General features: G+C 43.2%; 1 protein-coding gene across 1 annotated transcript in view; it reads right to left on the bottom strand.

Moving 5' to 3' along the window:
* Positions 1–433: 433 nt before the first annotated feature.
* LOC122920547 (cytochrome P450 2J6-like) overlaps positions 434–17169 on the bottom strand; it is a 38713-nt gene continuing 21977 nt past the window's right edge. Inside the window, exons 2-9 of the mRNA XM_044270132.1 lie at positions 14575–14737; positions 12910–13062; positions 6105–6265; positions 5800–5973; positions 5561–5705; positions 5276–5463; positions 4943–5084; positions 434–978 (exon numbers count right to left, since the gene is read on the bottom strand). Coding sequence (XP_044126067.1) covers positions 797–978; positions 4943–5084; positions 5276–5463; positions 5561–5705; positions 5800–5973; positions 6105–6265; positions 12910–13062; positions 14575–14692 — 1263 coding nt within the window. The 5' untranslated portion in view covers positions 14693–14737 and the 3' untranslated portion in view covers positions 434–796. The remainder of the gene's footprint in view (positions 979–4942; positions 5085–5275; positions 5464–5560; positions 5706–5799; positions 5974–6104; positions 6266–12909; positions 13063–14574; positions 14738–17169) is intronic.

Here is a 17169-nt window from a genome sequence, read left to right as displayed (position 1 = left end):
CCCTGTAGGTGTGCATCTTAGCTGTAGTAGCCCTCTCCTCCATTCCAACTATTCAACATGCATGCATCCCCCCAACTCTGTGGCTGCGCTCAGTGATGATATCTGGACCTACGATGTTTGCCAGACTCCCCTCAAACTACAGATCTGTGGTGGTTTCACCAGGGATCAGGAGGACCCAGGACTTACATTGTGTGTCAGGTTGGGTGGCCTGGGACCCCCAAGAATGTCAGCCAGATAGCATCTGTTATAACTGCTAGTTCCACCAGTGGGTGGGCTATATAAGAAACATAAAATAAAATAATGCAAGTAACAAACCTGAATAAAAATGTGGATGTGAGTGAGAAGTGAGAGGATACTAGGGCTGTGTTAAAACAGTTTTATACAGGAGAGAAGGAATGTACACATTTTCCAAATGAAAAATACACATGCCTGTAAAGCATATCCCAATAGATATAAACTACTTAGATTTGATTGGATGATACAGTGAAAAACATATATGATCCCGATACTTTACCCTTCAGCTTATATGTAAATAACAATATTCAACAAAATCTAATATTTTATTGGCTTTTAAGTATATTTACTAATTTCAGGCAAATTTTTGCAAAATTACAAAAAAGGAAACAAACATACACTTTACATTAGTAAAATCATTCACAAATAGTACATATTATGCACACATATGTCCTAGAAATATATAAATGAATATCTATAAGTTGTGCAAAAGTCCATGCACATGTAGGCTGAAGATTTTTATTTGAATTCCTTGCTTTTGTTTTTCTGCAGATCATTGAATCTATGCACGTTGCACCAGCCACATCTTAAACCGCTTAGGAACCTGAGAAATTCCAAAAACTGGTGTGGCGTCTGGAGGAGACTTGAGGTCTGGCAGGCGGAATTCAAAGTGTCTCAGCAGACTAGTGAAAAATAGAAATATTTCCATACGTGCAAGATTCTCCCCAAGACAAACTCGGGGCCCTGATGGAAAAAAACTGATGATTAGGAGACAGCAAAGAACCAAAATTACTAAAAAAAAAGGTTTAAATGTTCCTGACCCCACCCTAACAATGACCACCATGATTATCAATTGCTTGGTTAAATAGTTACATATGGCAGTTAGTGGTCTAAAAATGGGTTTTCGGGGACCCAGTGGGTACCACAAACCCACCTTCATTGAACATAACACACCTAATGGAGAAAGTTTGAAATATGGTTACTATTTGTCATATAGTACTAGACATACACCATGCAGAAATGGCATCACTGCTTACCCCAGTGATTAACAGCGATAATTGTGTGTTGAGATCACTGATACACAATCATGGAGTAATATGATCCACGTTTTTGTGACGTGCGACATACACCTCTGCACACCTTATTACTTGAATTACAGATTCCCAAATATGATTTCTACAAATGATATGGACCTGGTTGACAGATGTACCGCTTACAGATTGCCCCTATATACAGCATTTCATGCGCTTCTTCGATGGAAAAATATGCTGTATTAGCGACTAGCGACATAAAAGGATGTGTGTGCGAAAAGTATGACCATCTTCCAGATTGCCCGCTCAGTGACACACACATTCAGTGGGGAGGGGCTTCCCCTATTTAGTGCGGTGGTGCGGGCGGCCGTGTATGGCCATCACAGAGCCGGTTGCGCTGCCGACCACACACCATCAGAAGTAGAGGGTACATTTTATTACTACCACTAATACTGCTTCATATAATAAGCTCTCTCCTCATACACTTCTGATGACTGGTGGGGCAAAACTCACCTAGAAACGTGTTGAGCGCACCGAGAGAGAGAGGCTGGGAGCTCACATAACGTGAGACTCTCCAGCCTGCGGTGAATGTATTGATGACAAGCCTGGAAGCACTGACAGAAGTGCTCCAAGCATTGTGGTGAACCTATCTACCACCTGTGACTGGAATAAGCTAATCCTGTAATCACAAGGGTGTAGGGGTAACCCACGCTAGAGATGAGCAAAGTATTCAAAAATTGGATTCAGCTGTTTCACATAATTCTTTGTAAGTAGTGGGTGCAATAACAGGGAGCGCCCATTGAGCTGCTCCACATCATTGTACCCCTCAGATTCCAAGTTCATAGCTGATCACAGCACCTGAGAGTAATAATACAGTGTAAAATAAAAAAATAAAAAATTAAATCATACTTACCTCATCCATTTGCTCGCGATGGGACGGCCGCCGACATCCTGATTGAAGATCTAGTGCGAAATCTAGATCGGCCCGTGATGATGGCATGGGATTTTGCTCAAGATCTTCAAACAAGATGGTAGCGGCTGGCCCATTGTGAGCAAATAAATGAGGTATGTTTTTTTAAATTTTTTCCTCCATTCAGAGAAAATCTATTCACTACCATGAAGCACGAGGAAATTTGGCTTTGCAGAGAATCGAATTATGCCTGAAATTCGGATTAAAGTCCACTTTGATTCACTCAACACTAACCCGGGCCAATACATATTGCCCCTGTTGGGACTAGTGAGGTAATTATGACCCGCCAAAAATGTAAAGCCGTACATAAAGTATTAATACATTCTATATTACTTCATAGAAAACAATAGGGATAAAATAATTTACAACATATGCAGTATGGACTGCAGTTTGGTTGTAATATGCTCCAAACAACAAATCTATCATAAACGCAAGAATCACCACACCATCTATAACGCCATCCCAAGTGGGCGATTAGTAATATAAATAGTAAATTAATTGGAGCAATTCAAACATATGGTGGGGCCATTAAAGATTGTATACACAGTAAAACTCCATCTAACGTGCTATTCCATACACAAACATAGGATTGCATGTACAATGAACATCATAACCAAGAGCATGGTAGAGTACAGACCCAGAGTAGGGGGAGAGCGCTGCCACCCTGACGTACGTTTCGCAATGCTTCATTTTGAGGGGCGTGTCTAACCTTGCTGTCTGCCCTCCATATATACCCTCTCTAATGGGTGCCACCTGTTACTCAAAGTGCAAAAAGAGTCTAAGAGCATTCTCCTGTAGTAATAAGGGTGTGTATTCGTCAAGGTCATTACCAAGATGGCGCATAGTCACTCGATATCCAACAGGACGCCACGTGCACATCCGCCAGGAAGCCTGGGTATCGTCCCACCCAGATCGGAAATGGGAGGGAACAACCCCTCCCGCTTTATATTTGGAAGTCTAAGTGATGCATAGCTCCGCCTGCCAGTATGTCAGTAGTTTTAGTGCACATGATCCGGACTCCATCTTAGAAAAGGACACCCGCCCTAACCCATATATAATAATAGCTAAAATATTTAAAATCCTATAGCTATAATGATTGTGGGGCATATAATTGATGGGACAATAGAAACAGGTCCTACATAACAGGCAAATGAGAGGTAAAAAAATTATAAATAAGACACGCCAAAAAGAGTGTATTAAGACAACATAATTTAAAATGACAGTGGAACGAAAAGTGCAGAGTGCCAGTGCAGGTTAACGTGACCAGTCATTCCCTACCATTTACGATCCAGGAGGGACGATACCCGGGCTTCATGGCGGATGCGCATGTGGCGTCCTGTTGGATATAGCGTGACTATGCGCCATCTTAGTAATGCATTTGACAAACACACACCCTTATTACTACAGGCGAATGCTCTTAGACTCTCCTCTTTTTGGAATTTGAGTAACAGACAGCACCCATTAGAGGGGTTATTTATGGAGGGCAGACAGCAAGGTTAGACACGCCCCTAGGAAGAAACTTGGTGAAACGGACGTCAGGGTGGCAGCGCTCTCCCCCTACTCTGGGTCTGTACTCTACCATGCTCTTGGTTATGATGTTTATTGTACATGCAATCCTATGTTTGTGTATGGCATAGCAATTTAGATGGAGTTTTACTGTGTATACAATCTTTAATGGCCCCACCATATGTTTGAATTGCTCCAATTAATTTACTATTTATATTACTAACCGCCCACTTGGGATGGAGTTATAGATGGTGTGGTGATTCTTGAGTTTATGATAGATTTGATTTTTGGAGCATATTACAACCATTGTGGGGTACCAGCATCATGTAATTGATAGAGCTATGTGGATGAGAGCTGGATCGGCAGTTTAGGTGGGAGGGATATTGTAAGTCCATACTGCATATTTTGTAAAATTTTATCTCTATTGTTTTCTATGAAGTAATAAAGAATGTATTTTTACTTTATGTGTGGCTTTACATTTTTGGTGGGTCATATATTTTTACCACACAGTCGTTTGTACCATTTTAGTGGTTGGCTGTCTAGTGAGGTAATTACCATTACCTCTATACATGAAAGTATTAGATGTCGGGGTAAGGGTGCAGTCAAACACATCGAGCCAGTCTCCAGCAGCTCAGATTACCCCCACTCTGCAGTACAGGGGCACACCTGTTTGGTCTCCTGATTTAGCAACACCCTTCATGTTTTATTTGATTACCTGGGTGTTAGCCCTATTTTTATCTGTGGACAATTATAAAAACTTTTTGGGTTTTCATTTTAATGTTTCTTTCAGGCGTGAATAGATTAAAATTCTGAAAAGTTTACCTCATTTTTGTTTCCTTGGTTAGCTACTATTCCAGATGTGACATCCCATCCATAGCCCAGGTAGAAAACCTAGTGAAGGATCTGACATCAGTAGAAGATGGATATTCAGAAGAGAAGCATCACGTGACTCTGTTCCCAAGAGGCCAATCATGCAACTTTAGAACAGAGAGTTTATTACAAACTTTCTCCTACAGGTGTGTTAGGAGCAAATTAGGTGGGTTTGTGGAACCTGCGGTGTCTAACCAATTAAAAAAACCTCTTTAAAAAAGTGATGATGTCATAGCGATGACTTCATCTTAATTCAAATCTAATTAAAGTAACATTCTTTTACCATCATACATGAAGCAGTCCTTTTTCTATTTATTGTGTCTTCTGTTACCTGCTGAGAATGGTAGAAAGGAGTCTACTTTTTGAAGCTCTCCATTCTTGTCCAGAAAGTTCTCAGGATTAAAATCATATGGATACTTCCATTGACTCTCATCATAATGCAATGAAGTCAGATCTGTGATAATTGTTGTTCCCTAGGCAGACAGACAAAACTTAGTAAATAAAGTCCATTCTATATATGTGTTCTGTATGAAAATGAATAGCAGGTATACAAATGGAATTTGACAGCAAGGTAGGTTCTGTAATCCCTTCACCATGGTCAACCTGGCTACTTGAACACATATATTCACCCATTTATTTCAAATAAATGAAAAAGCGTACTAACTTTTGGGATAGTAAAGCCATTTAATTGTACATCTTTTATAGTTGCGTGAGCAACTCCTAGTGGAACAACTGAGGAGAAGCGTTGTACTTCTTGTAAAACAGCCTGTGTGTATGGCATGTTCACTCTGTCCTCGTAGTCAACATGGTCTCTCTTTCCTCGAATCTTGTCTATTTCTTCCCTACATTTTTCTAGCATAAAACGGTTAAGGCATTATCAGGTATTATACAGAGAAATATTGAGTCTATAAACTAAAGTTGACAGAAATTTTAACTTTCAGACGTTTACCTTGAATATCTGGACACAGCATCATATAAAGAAGACACCAATCTAAGCTGGCAGATGTGGTCTCTGTGCCAGCAACAAAAAGATCTACTACACATAAAAACAGGTTTTCCTCCTCAAAAGTTGACTTGTTATCATCTCTTTGCTCCTATGTACAACATAAATTGCGAGATCACCAACAATTAGTCAATTTTTTTCTTAAACCTAGACACAACTATAGTTGATATATTCTATGACTTTACCTTGTCCATTTCATCTAAATAGCAGTCTATGTAGTCTCTGGGTTGCTCAGGCACCCTGGTTCTCTTGTGCTCTTCTAAATCCTTCCTGAGATACTCAAAAATAGTTTTTACATTTCTTAAAATCTTCTGATGCGGTAAGGGAAGATGTCTGATGAATCCAAATGCATTGTAGAGCTACAGCCACAAAATTAAGATTTGAAAATTACATTTGGGCTATTGTAGTACAGGGCCTTTATTAAAGGACCGCTGTCATAATATGTATTTTCATTTTTTATTTAACTTCTGCATTACATAGATGGCCATACCTGAGCCCACAATTGAGTTGCCATTTTCGTGTTTTCACGCAAAAGATTAAGAATATTTTGAAATGTTAAATCATCATACTCATAGCGTCTCCCAAACACAATGGAACAAATTATGTTAGACGCAGCATTTTCAAGTACATAGTGTGGATCATATAAAGAATCTGAAAAATAAAAGCATAGGACCTCATTATGTTAAATTCGTAACTGGTAGTTTTTACTGTTGATGGAGCACCATAGCGCTCGGGGGCTCGGGCCAAACACTTTGGGATGCTCGGGTGCTCTACCGAGCACTCGAGCACAATGGAAGTCAATGGGAGAACCTGAGCATTAAACCAGGCACCCCCTGCTCTGAAGAGAGGAGGGTGCCTGGCTCATATAAAAAGGTCAGAAATTGATGGAGACACCACCGAAATGGTTCGGGAACAGCATAGGGAGGATGTCTGGATGCATCTTGGACTCCCAAGTCACTGATGGGAACGATATTGTCCGAGTAGTACGCGACTTTTACAGACTGACAATAATACGCACAAAACCAAAGATAAAATCGATTTTAGATGAAAAATTGTTAGGAAACATTCTTTCCTGTATATTTACTTGTATATAAAGTGCAAGTGCTGCCAAAAATTACAAGGAAGAGGCACTCCAATACAACCTGTATATCACATAAAGGAGGACCTCATTCACATTGTGGCACAATTGATCAGGTAGTGGGAATCCTACACTCATAAAACCTATCCACTAAGTGAAAGGGCTGCCAAAAATTACAAGGAACCGGCACTCCAATACACCCTTTGTTACACATAAATGAGGGCATCCATACACAGCCTTGAAAAATTATAATTGATGGCCTGCTGGTGACCCTCAAAAACATTTTGAGCAAGGGCCTGCTGATCTGACCATCTAAAACATTATGGGTGAGGGCCTGCTGCCACTTTGGTGGCTCTAGATAACCTGGTGCAGATCGCACGTCCCCATGATGACGACGATCAATTCGGATGTCTGCCCTATCAACTTTCGATGTTATTTTCAGCCCCAACTGCGGTGACCACGAGTAAGGAGGAATCAGTGTTCGATTACGGAGAGGGAGCCTAAGAAACGGCTACCACATCCAAGCAAGGCAGCATGTGCGCATATTACCTATTAGGTACAATTAGATGAGGGACTGCAGGTGAGCTGACCCTGTAAAAGATTTTAGGTGCGGGCCTGCAGGTGAGATGACCCAGTAAAAGATTTTAGTTGTGGGGCTGCAGGTGAGCTGACCCTGTGAAAGATTTTAGGTGTGGGCCTGCTAGTGAGCTGACCCTGTAAAAAATTATATGCGAGGGCCTGCTGGTGAGCTGACCCTCTAAAAGGTTGCAGGTGAGGGCCTGCAGGTGAGCTGACTCTCTAAAACATTATATGCGAGGGCCTTCAGGTGAGCTGACCCTGTAAAAGATTGTAGGTAAAGGCCTGCGGTGAGCTGACCCTCTAAAAAATTATATGCGAGGGCCTGCTGATGAGCTGACCCTCTCAAACATTATATGCGAGTGCCTGCTGGTGAGCTGACCGTGTAAAAGATTTATGATGCGGGCCTGCTGGTGAGCTGACCCTGTCAAAGATTGTAGGTGAGGGCCTGCTGGTGAGCTTACCCTCTAAAAATTGTAGGTGAGGGCCTGCAGGTGAGCTAACCCTCTAAAAATTGATATGCGAGGGCCTTCAGGTGAGCTGACCCAGTAAAAGATTGTGAAGGCCTGCTGGTGAGCTGTTCCTGTAAAAAATTATATGCGAGGGCCTGCTGGTATGAGCTGACCCTGTTAAACATAATATGCAAGGGCCTGCTGGTAAGATGACCCTGTAAAATATTTTAGGTGTGGGCCTGCTGGTGAACTGATTCTCAAAAAAATTATATGCGAGGGCCTACTGGTGAACTGACCCTCTAAAACATTGTAGGTGAGGGCCTGCTGGTGAGCTGACCCTCTAAAAACTTATATGCAAAGTCCTTCCGATGAGCTGACCCTGTAAAAGATTGTAGGTGAAGGCCTGCTGGTGAGCTGACCCTGTACAAAATGATATGCGAGAGCCTGCTGGTGAGCTGAACCTCTAAAAAATTATATGCGAGGGCCTGCTGCTGAGCTGACCCTGTAAAACATTGTAGGTGAGGGCCTGCTAGTGAGCTGACACTTTAAAATATTATATGCAAGGGCCTGTTGGTGAGCTGACCCTCTAAAAAATTATATGCAAGGGCCTGCTGGTGAGCTGACCCTGTAAAACATTATATGCGAAGGGCATATATGCGAGGGCATTATATGCAACGAATAAGCACGTTGATATGATGGAAGAGGAGGAGGAGGATGAGAAAAGTAAGATTCTACAATATACCCTTGTTTGTGGTGGAAGGGGTGCATAGGAATACAGTGTATTCAGTACATTATAAACAACACATTTAAAGTGACTTCATGTTCATCAGCTTTCCTCTGGTGAAGTCAAGAAGTCATGGTCAATCCAGGCATTGTTCATTTTTATAAGAGTCAACCTGTCAGCATTTTTAGTTGACAGGCGGATACACTTATCTGTTATAATGCCCCCAGCAGCACTAAATACCAGCTCAGACAAAACGCTGGCGGCAGGGCAGGCCATCACCTCCAAGACGAAGAGCGCCACTTTCATGCCACGTGTCCAGCTTGGACACCCAGTAGTTGTAAGGCACTGATGGATCATTGAGGATGCTGACGCAGTCTGCTATGTACTCCTTCACCATCTTCCAATTTTTTTTCCTCCTTGTGACACTAGGCAGCGCATCAGGGAAAGGGTGCTGACGGGGTGTCATGAACCTGTCCCAGTCTTTGGAGAGTGTTGCCCTGCTTCTGTTGGAACAGCTGTGTGCTCCCCTTGTCTCCCCTCCTCGGTTGGCCAAGGAACTACGGACTCTGCCGCCAGCGTTGTCAGATGGAAATTTTTGTACCCATTTTTCAACAAGGATCTTATGGTATTGCAACCTTTTGCTCGTCCTCTCCACCAGAGGAATGAGAAATGAGAAGTTCTCTTTGTAGCAGGGGTCGAGAAGGGTGAACAACCAGTAATCCGTGTTGTCTAAAATGCATATTACGCGTGGGTCGCGGGAAAGGCAGCTTAACATGAAGTCAGTCATGTGTGCCAGAGTACCAACAAGCAAGACTTCGCTGTCGTCAACAGGAGGATGACTCTCAATCTCCTCATCCTCTTCCTCCTTTCTGTCACGGCCATGGCTATGACCGTGACTCTCTAACCGCATGCGGTTGCCTGTGGTTTCGTGTGGGTTTAAACCACAGGTGAGGGCCGCTGGCGTGTGGCCTAACTTGTGGTTGCCGCGGGCAACCTGTCGTCTCATGTGTATGTGTCAGCAGCAGCCTGAGCGTGGCTAGGCAGCTTGCTGCAGTTGCATGCGGTTGCACCTAACAACCTTTTGTTAGGTGTCTGTGTGTATGTGTGCACTTGTGTTTATGTATTGTGTGCACTACCCTTTAAGTTGGTGTTTTCCCTTCTGTGGTGCTGGAAGGGTTAACTCCCTTCCCAGTGTGTGTGTGATGTCACTGGGTGTGTCCGACTGTGGGGTGTGGCTTCTTGGCCTATATAGCTTGAGTGTCTGGCATGGCTCAGTAGGTTGCTTCAGTCATCCATGGCTGGAGCAGCCTCCTGTGCTTATGATCTGCCAGTGAGAGCCACCCCTGTGGTCATAAAATAATTGTCGTTATGTTTGATGTCTTTATGCGTGTGTGGTTGTATGTTGTTCTGTTGGGACTTTCTTATGTTTGGTGCAGCTCACGGTTCTGGTTTCCTGTCTGCTCAGGGATCCAGTCAGCAAGGCTGTGGCAGGTTGGTGGAACTGGGTGTTCGCCTGCCATTCCCGTGAGGCTGTTCATGTCCCCCTTTTCCCAACAGCTTGGCCATTGAGACTCCTGCTCCTCCGTGCCAAGGAGGAGTAGGTCGTCTTACCCAGCTCCTAGCTCAGGGATCTGCGGAGGGTAAGACAGGGCTCCGAGGTTCCTGCGCATGGGTCCTCCTACCTTAAAGGTCGGCCCATGCAGGTTAGGAGTTAGGGTCAGGGTAGGGATGCGTGAGGAGGTGACCTGCTCCCTATCCTGTTCTCATGGCTGAGTAGCCACTACACCACCTGGCATCGCACGGCTGAGGGTTTTCCCCATCCTCAGCCGTGACACTTTCTTTATTCGGGCACAGACTACCACACAGCTGTGACAATTAACTTGGTAAACTGAGAACTCCGCCCCGGTGTACAGACCAGCAGCTAGAAAAGTAAGTCAAGGACTTAAAAGGAAATAAACATTAATTCCATATAACAAAATCTAAACATAACAGAAAAAAAATAAAAATAAATCATAAATAGAAAAGAGGGTAGGGTGGGCGGGTGTTCCTCACGCTGACTCTCGGCAACAGGTAAGGCAGTTAACACATCCCATCTCTTTTATAAACTACCCAGCTCCGCCCCCCCACCTAACCGGCGGGAAAAGAAGGGTGCAAATCCTCCAATCACCTTTTTCCTTCTCTCCTGCAGTCCATGGCCCTTTCATTAACCATTTCATGGCCTTCTAGACTGCAGGGATCATCACCATTACACACCCTCTGACACGAAACCTCCTTTTCTTTTTCCGCTGTAACTAGACTCTCCACCTTCCATACAAATAACGACCATACACCATTGTTTTGGGTTAAGTGGAATTGGCCGCACCTTTATTAAATTAAACATCCTTATGTCTTTGCCCTTTAAGCCAACTACCGATTTTCTTTATCTCATCCGAATGCAAGCTGTTGTACAGCAAGCATGAAGACCTCCCTTTCTTTATTCGGGCACAGACTACCACCACGAGGAAGGCAGAGTAGACCTACTCTGAATTCCGGCCAACCCCACCAAACAAAGACAATTCTCTTTCCGCCCCTATCCTGCAAACCAGACAGAAATATATCCAGACCAATCTGGTTTAAATGCACACCATCTGGAAAAAGCAGGGACAGGTTGTCCGCTTCAAGCTCTGTATGTTGCAGAGCAACACCTCCTTGACTTCTAACAAACTTTGAAACTTTGACATTCAACACCAGACGACATCTCTCAATAGCCGCCTCATTCCGAGCCCCCTGCCAACAGCGCCGCAGAATAATCTCCGACCAGACCGTAATCACTTTACGAAAAACCTAGTAAAACGACCCAAATCTTGTCTAATCAACTGATGCAGATTGCAGCAAAAAAGGTTAAAGCAAAAGCCGCACAAAATAAAGCAAGCTCCCAGGAATCACGGCACACCGCATCCAAAATTTCAATTAAACGTAAATATAATGAAAAGGAGACTGGTCTACGCATATCTACCCCAGAGGAGCCTTTTTTCCATCCTCTAACAATCTGCCTCACCAGAAAGTGCTTTGTGATATCTTGTAATCCATGTAGCTGCAAAAAGAAAGACACACCCAGTAATCCCTTGCGAACCACATTAGCTGAAGATGAAATGTTGCGTAATCGCCCTAGGAACTGAAGAGTAGCACGCAGCAACTCATCATGCTGCCTAGGGACAATCCCCCCAATACCTGACAACCATTGCAACCAGAATTTTCTATGACTCTGCCAAGTGCCTTCTGATACTGAAGTCCGGATCAGCGTTACAAGTACCTCTCTACCAGGTTCCATAAGAATTGCGGGCAGGAAGACCCTTCCTCGTCCACCTGTGGGTGAAGGTCCCAAAATTGAGTCAGCTGTGAATGGGATAAAGCATCAGCTACAAATATTCAAATGAAGGCAACCAAGAACTAAATGTCTGAGAAGCGCTAAGACAGGCAATGATGAAGAAGACTGTTTGTTGATCACTTGAGCCACTGACATATTGTCTGTCCAAAAACATATCTTCTTATTTGCCATCTCCCTACCCCATAGGTCCAAGGACACCACTATCGGGAACAATTCTAACAAAGTCAAATTCCCAAGGAACTCCAAGTAACTGGCCAACTATCCCAGCACCAATGAGATCCGAGAATTGCCCCAAAACCATCACCCCCAGCTGCGCCCGTATACAGACACAAATCTACATTAGACACCTCCCGTTCTTGACAAATCACCTGTCCATTGAAAGACTGTAAAAAGGATTGCCACACCAACAGATCCTCCTTCAAGGTTCTGGTAATACGTATAAAACTTCAGTAATACGTATGAAACTGCCCTACACATGGCTGTGGCATTACAGTGAGGGCAGAACTCACCTGCACGTTTATTGGCTGCGTAGCAGCCAAGAAACCTGCGGGACAGAGACTCGATCATTGCGTGTTCGGCCGAGCCTGCTCGATCATCACTAGTAGTTTTTATTTTATTTTTTTTCTCAGAAATATGATACAACAAAAGAATTGAACTCATTGCTCATGCTGTATTATGGATTACCGTAATATGGTGGACAGAGACTACTATTGGCCAATACTCTACATCCCTTTATCCTTGAGGTTACATAGAAACACACAGAGGTTTCTGTGAGAATCAGCAAGAAAATTATATGTGTCCCACTTCACATGCCACTCCATATTATAGAGGTATTCTCCCCTAGAACCACTGCATATTACAGATGTGTTCCCCCCTAGAACCACTCCCCATTGACTTACATTGTGTGTAAGGACGGATCCATTTGGCTCAGTTTCATCAGACGTCTCCAAAGCGGAGTGGAGACTGAACTGATGCAAACTGATGCATTCTGAGCGGATCCTTTTCCATTTAGAATGCATTAGAAGGCAAAAGCCAAAACGCGAGTGTGAAAGTAGCCTAAAATGGGTCAATTCTCAGACATGCACTGATCAGACTTACCTTTATTTTTTTTAAGTTCTTCAATTAGGTGTGCACTCTCCTCACAAATTCGCTCCTCCATAGACCTTTTGCCTAGGCCAAAGTTTCTTAGAGTAGATAGGGTAAAGCGTCTGTGCTCCTTCCATCTCCGTCCATACGGGGCAACAACCAGTCCTGGATCAGAAGATAAAATGTATTTAAAATAAAGTTCAATTCCGATATCTTCAAGCCACAAACAAGTTAAAAATATTTTAATTAAATTACTTGCTGTCTTGATTACTTACGGACTGTCAGAGTTTACCAATGACTGCCCCTGACAACTGTTTATCTGCTGTTAGTCAGCATATGCTGTACACAAAGACTGAAGAAAATGGTCTAAATTGAGCTACCCTCAGTGCACTTAGATGCTCCATTGCATATGGATTAAAAATACTTTTCCCCTATAGAATGAAGCCATGAATTGCTAAGTGAAGTATATATATATACTGTATATATACACACACATTCAGCTGAGCTAGACTTACAACTTAGGCATTGTGTCCTGTTTAGTCCCTTCCTGACCAATGGCGTATTACTACGGTGCTGGCCGGGTCTTAAAAGATGGTGCTCGCTCCTCCGAGGGCGCCACAGCCGCAGGGTGCCTGCTGTTTCATACAGACTTAAATACTGCAGCTGATGTCCGCGACGGGGCGATAATGCCAGTCGAACGCCTTTAGAGCTTAAGATGCCGCGATCAAACCTGACCATGGCATTTGAGCTTGTGTATTACTGGAAGCGCGCACTTCCGGGTATGCTCTGACTCCCCCGTGTGGCGATCGAAGAAGCCTGAGCTTGTATGCAGCAGCCCGTCATAGACAATGTCAGGAGCCTGCTGCTTAGTGTTTCCTATGGAGCCCTTGTCCGTAGCAGGGCTCCATAGCAAAACTAGTACATTTCTCATAGACTCCAATGCTAATGATTGCTTGTTATAGTCTCCTATAGGAACTATAAAAAAGTGTTAAAAAAAAATATTATAATTTTTAAAAAATATAAAAATTCAAATCACTCCCCTTTCCAAAAAATAAAAATAAAAAATATACATCATGGGTATCGCCACGTGCAAAAACCCCATTCTATAAAAATATCTTCCCCATATGGCAAACGACGAAACTGAAAAAAAATTGCTGATTCGCCATTTTTGGTCGCTTCATTTCCCACAAAAAATTTCAATAAAAAGTGATCACAAAGTTGTACACTCCAGAATGGTATCAAGGAAAAGTACAGATCGCCCCGCAAAAAAATGAATACTCACACAGGGGAGACTTGTTTTTGTGAGTCGGTATGATTACAGTGATACCAAATTGATAGTTTTTTTTTTAGGTATAATACTAAAAAGACCATGAAACTTTAAAAAAAATCTTTGAATCACCATATTCTGACACCAATAACTGCCTTGCATGCACTAAAGGGAGGAGCGGGGCTTGATTAAGATGGGTTTGCCCACCCTGGAGGATCAAAGAGAAGGAGAGAATTGAGGGAAGAATTGAAGGTATTGTTTTTAGAGTTTAGTGTTCCTATAAAGTTGTCTAAAATCTCTAATGTACGGACAACTTTACACTTCTATAGATTTATCATTTAACCATCATCATCATTCTTTCTAGCAGTACAAGCTGGGCAGATATATCAGAAAAGACTGTGTAGCCTTACCTTTTCTCCCTGAGATGAGTTCTGAAAGCCTGTTCTGAGGCCTGTCTGCAAACTCAACACCCCTAGTCACAAGAACTTCTTTGAGGTCTTTAAGTCCTCGGACAACGACAGCTGGCATAAATCCTAGATAGATGCTGTACACTGGACCATGTACATCTGAAAACTGTCCAAGGGAAAATGTTTTATGCATTAGGAAAGTGAACAGATGTAGCTATACCAACTATGTAAAGCACAATATGATAGCTTCATCCTATTTTCATGTCCAGTAGAAGTTCTAATCATGGCTATACTCACTGGGGGGATTTTAATCAGGTGAATATGCTGAAACTTCTACTGCATTTCTATCAGCTTGTAGATTTTGGGACAAGAGGGGTACATTTTTGGGCCATGTTTATACCAATATTAAAGGTGGATTTTAGGGCATCCCCTCTTCCCCATTTGGGCCCCTCTGACCATATACAGGTCCTTCTCAAAAAATTAGCATATTGTGATAAAGTTCATTATTTTCTGTAATGTACTGATAAACATTAGACGTTCATATATTTTAGATTCATTACACACCAACTGAAGTAGTTCAACCCTGTGGCACTGCTGAGGTGTTATGGAGGCCCAGGATGCTTCGATAGCGGCCTTAAGCTCATCCAGAGTGTTGGGTCTTGCGTCTCAACTTTCTCTTCCCAATATCCCACAGATTCTCTATGGGGTTCAGGTCAGGAGAGTTGGCAGGCCAATTGAGCACAGTAATACCATGGTCAGTAAACCATTTACCAGTGGTTTTGGCACTGTCAGCAGGTGCCAGGTCGTGCTGAAAAATGAAATCTTCATCTCCATAAAGCTTTTCAGCAGATGGAATCATGAAGTGCTCCAAAATCTCCTGATAGCTAGCTGCATTGACCCTGCCCTTGATAAAACACAGTGGACCAACACCAGCAGCTGACATGGCACCCCAGACCATCACTGACTGTGGGTACTTGACACTGGACTTCAGGCATTTTGGCATTTCCCTCTCCCCAGTCTTCCTCCAGACTCTGGCACCTTGATTTCCGAATGACATGCAACAGTCCAGTGCTGCTTCTCTGTAGCCCAGGTCAGGCGCTTCTGCCGCTGTTTCTGGTTCAAAAGTGGCTTGACCTGGGGAATGCGGCACCTGTAGCCCATTTCCTGCACACGCCTGTACACGGTGGCTCTGGATGTTTCTACTCCAGACTCAGTCCACTGCTTCCGCAGGTCCCCCAAGGTCTGGAATAGGTCCTTCTCCACACTCTTCCTCAGGGTCCGGTCACCTCTTCTCGTTGTGCAGCGTTTTCTGCCACACTTTTTCCTTCCCACAGACTTCCCACTGAGGTGCCTTGATACAGCACTCTGGGAACAGCCTATTCGTTCAGAAATTTCTTTCTGTGTCTTACCCTCTTGCTTGAGGGTGTCAATGATGGCCTTCTGGACAGCAGTCAGGTCGGCAGTCTTACCCATAATTGCGGTTTTGAGTAATGAACCAGGCTGGGAGTTTTTAAAAGCCTCAGGAATCTTTTGCAGGTGTTTAGAGTTAATTAGTTGATTCAGATGATTAGGTTAATAGCTCGTTTAGAGAACCTTTTCATGATATGCTAATTCTTTTAGATAGGAATTTGGGGTTTTCATGAGCTGTATGCCAAAATCATCAATATTAAAACAATAAAAGGCTTGAACTACTTCAGTTGGTGTGTAATGAATCTAAAATATATGAAGGTCTAATGTTTATCAGTACATTACAGAAAATAATGAACTTTATCACAATATGCTAATTTATTTAGAAGGACCTGTATTAGTGTTGAGCAACGCGAAGCATCCAAAGTGGAATTTGGTACAAAGTTTAGGAAAACTCCTATTCTAAATTAATCCGAATTTCCTTACGCTTCATGGTAACAAATCAGTTTACCTAAATTGGCAGCTGCGTGTGTTGGAAAGTAAAAGTACGTGTAGAGGAGACAACCCCGGGAATGCAAGATCACTCATAATGTCGTGAAGCAATAAAGATGATGCAGATGACCCCAACAGACCTTGGCAGTTTGCAGTAGAGATGGAGGCATGGAGGCCGCAACTGGCCAAGTTTGCCATGTGGTCAGTAGTGTGGCATCAGAGTGGTTGTTCAGGGTGGCAGGGGGCACAGTTACAACTAAAAGAACACACCTTTCCTTCCAAAATGTTGAGAAACTAATCTTCATAAAAAGGAGTCAGGCATGGATCCACCAGAGTGATTACTTCTGGCCACGTGCTGCTGTCAACCACATTCTGATGCTGCCACCCACCTGATGCCACCCGCTGGCTGTCTCTACAATGGGACTTCTTGACCTACTGATATGTACATAATACATTTTTAAAAGGCTATGCATGCAAGTGGCCCTTGCTATTACACTGCTGTTGTTGGGTTCTGCTCCTACTGTGATCTGCCACCATCTTGTGCTGTATGCCACTGCTGCTGCCCACTCTGTCATGGGGCGACTATTGTCACTGTTACTGCCACTGCTGCTGTACCTACACTTCAATCTAGGATGGATGTCATTGTATTGACATCCATTTGCTCCAATTCCATCTGTAATCTGTTTTTATGCCAGATTT

This window comes from Bufo gargarizans, chromosome 10 (genome assembly GCF_014858855.1).
Source record: "Bufo gargarizans isolate SCDJY-AF-19 chromosome 10, ASM1485885v1, whole genome shotgun sequence".
Taxonomy (NCBI): domain Eukaryota; kingdom Metazoa; phylum Chordata; class Amphibia; order Anura; family Bufonidae; genus Bufo; species Bufo gargarizans.
Note: the sequence above shows the minus strand (reverse complement) of the source record. Positions and strands in the feature narration are given on the sequence as shown.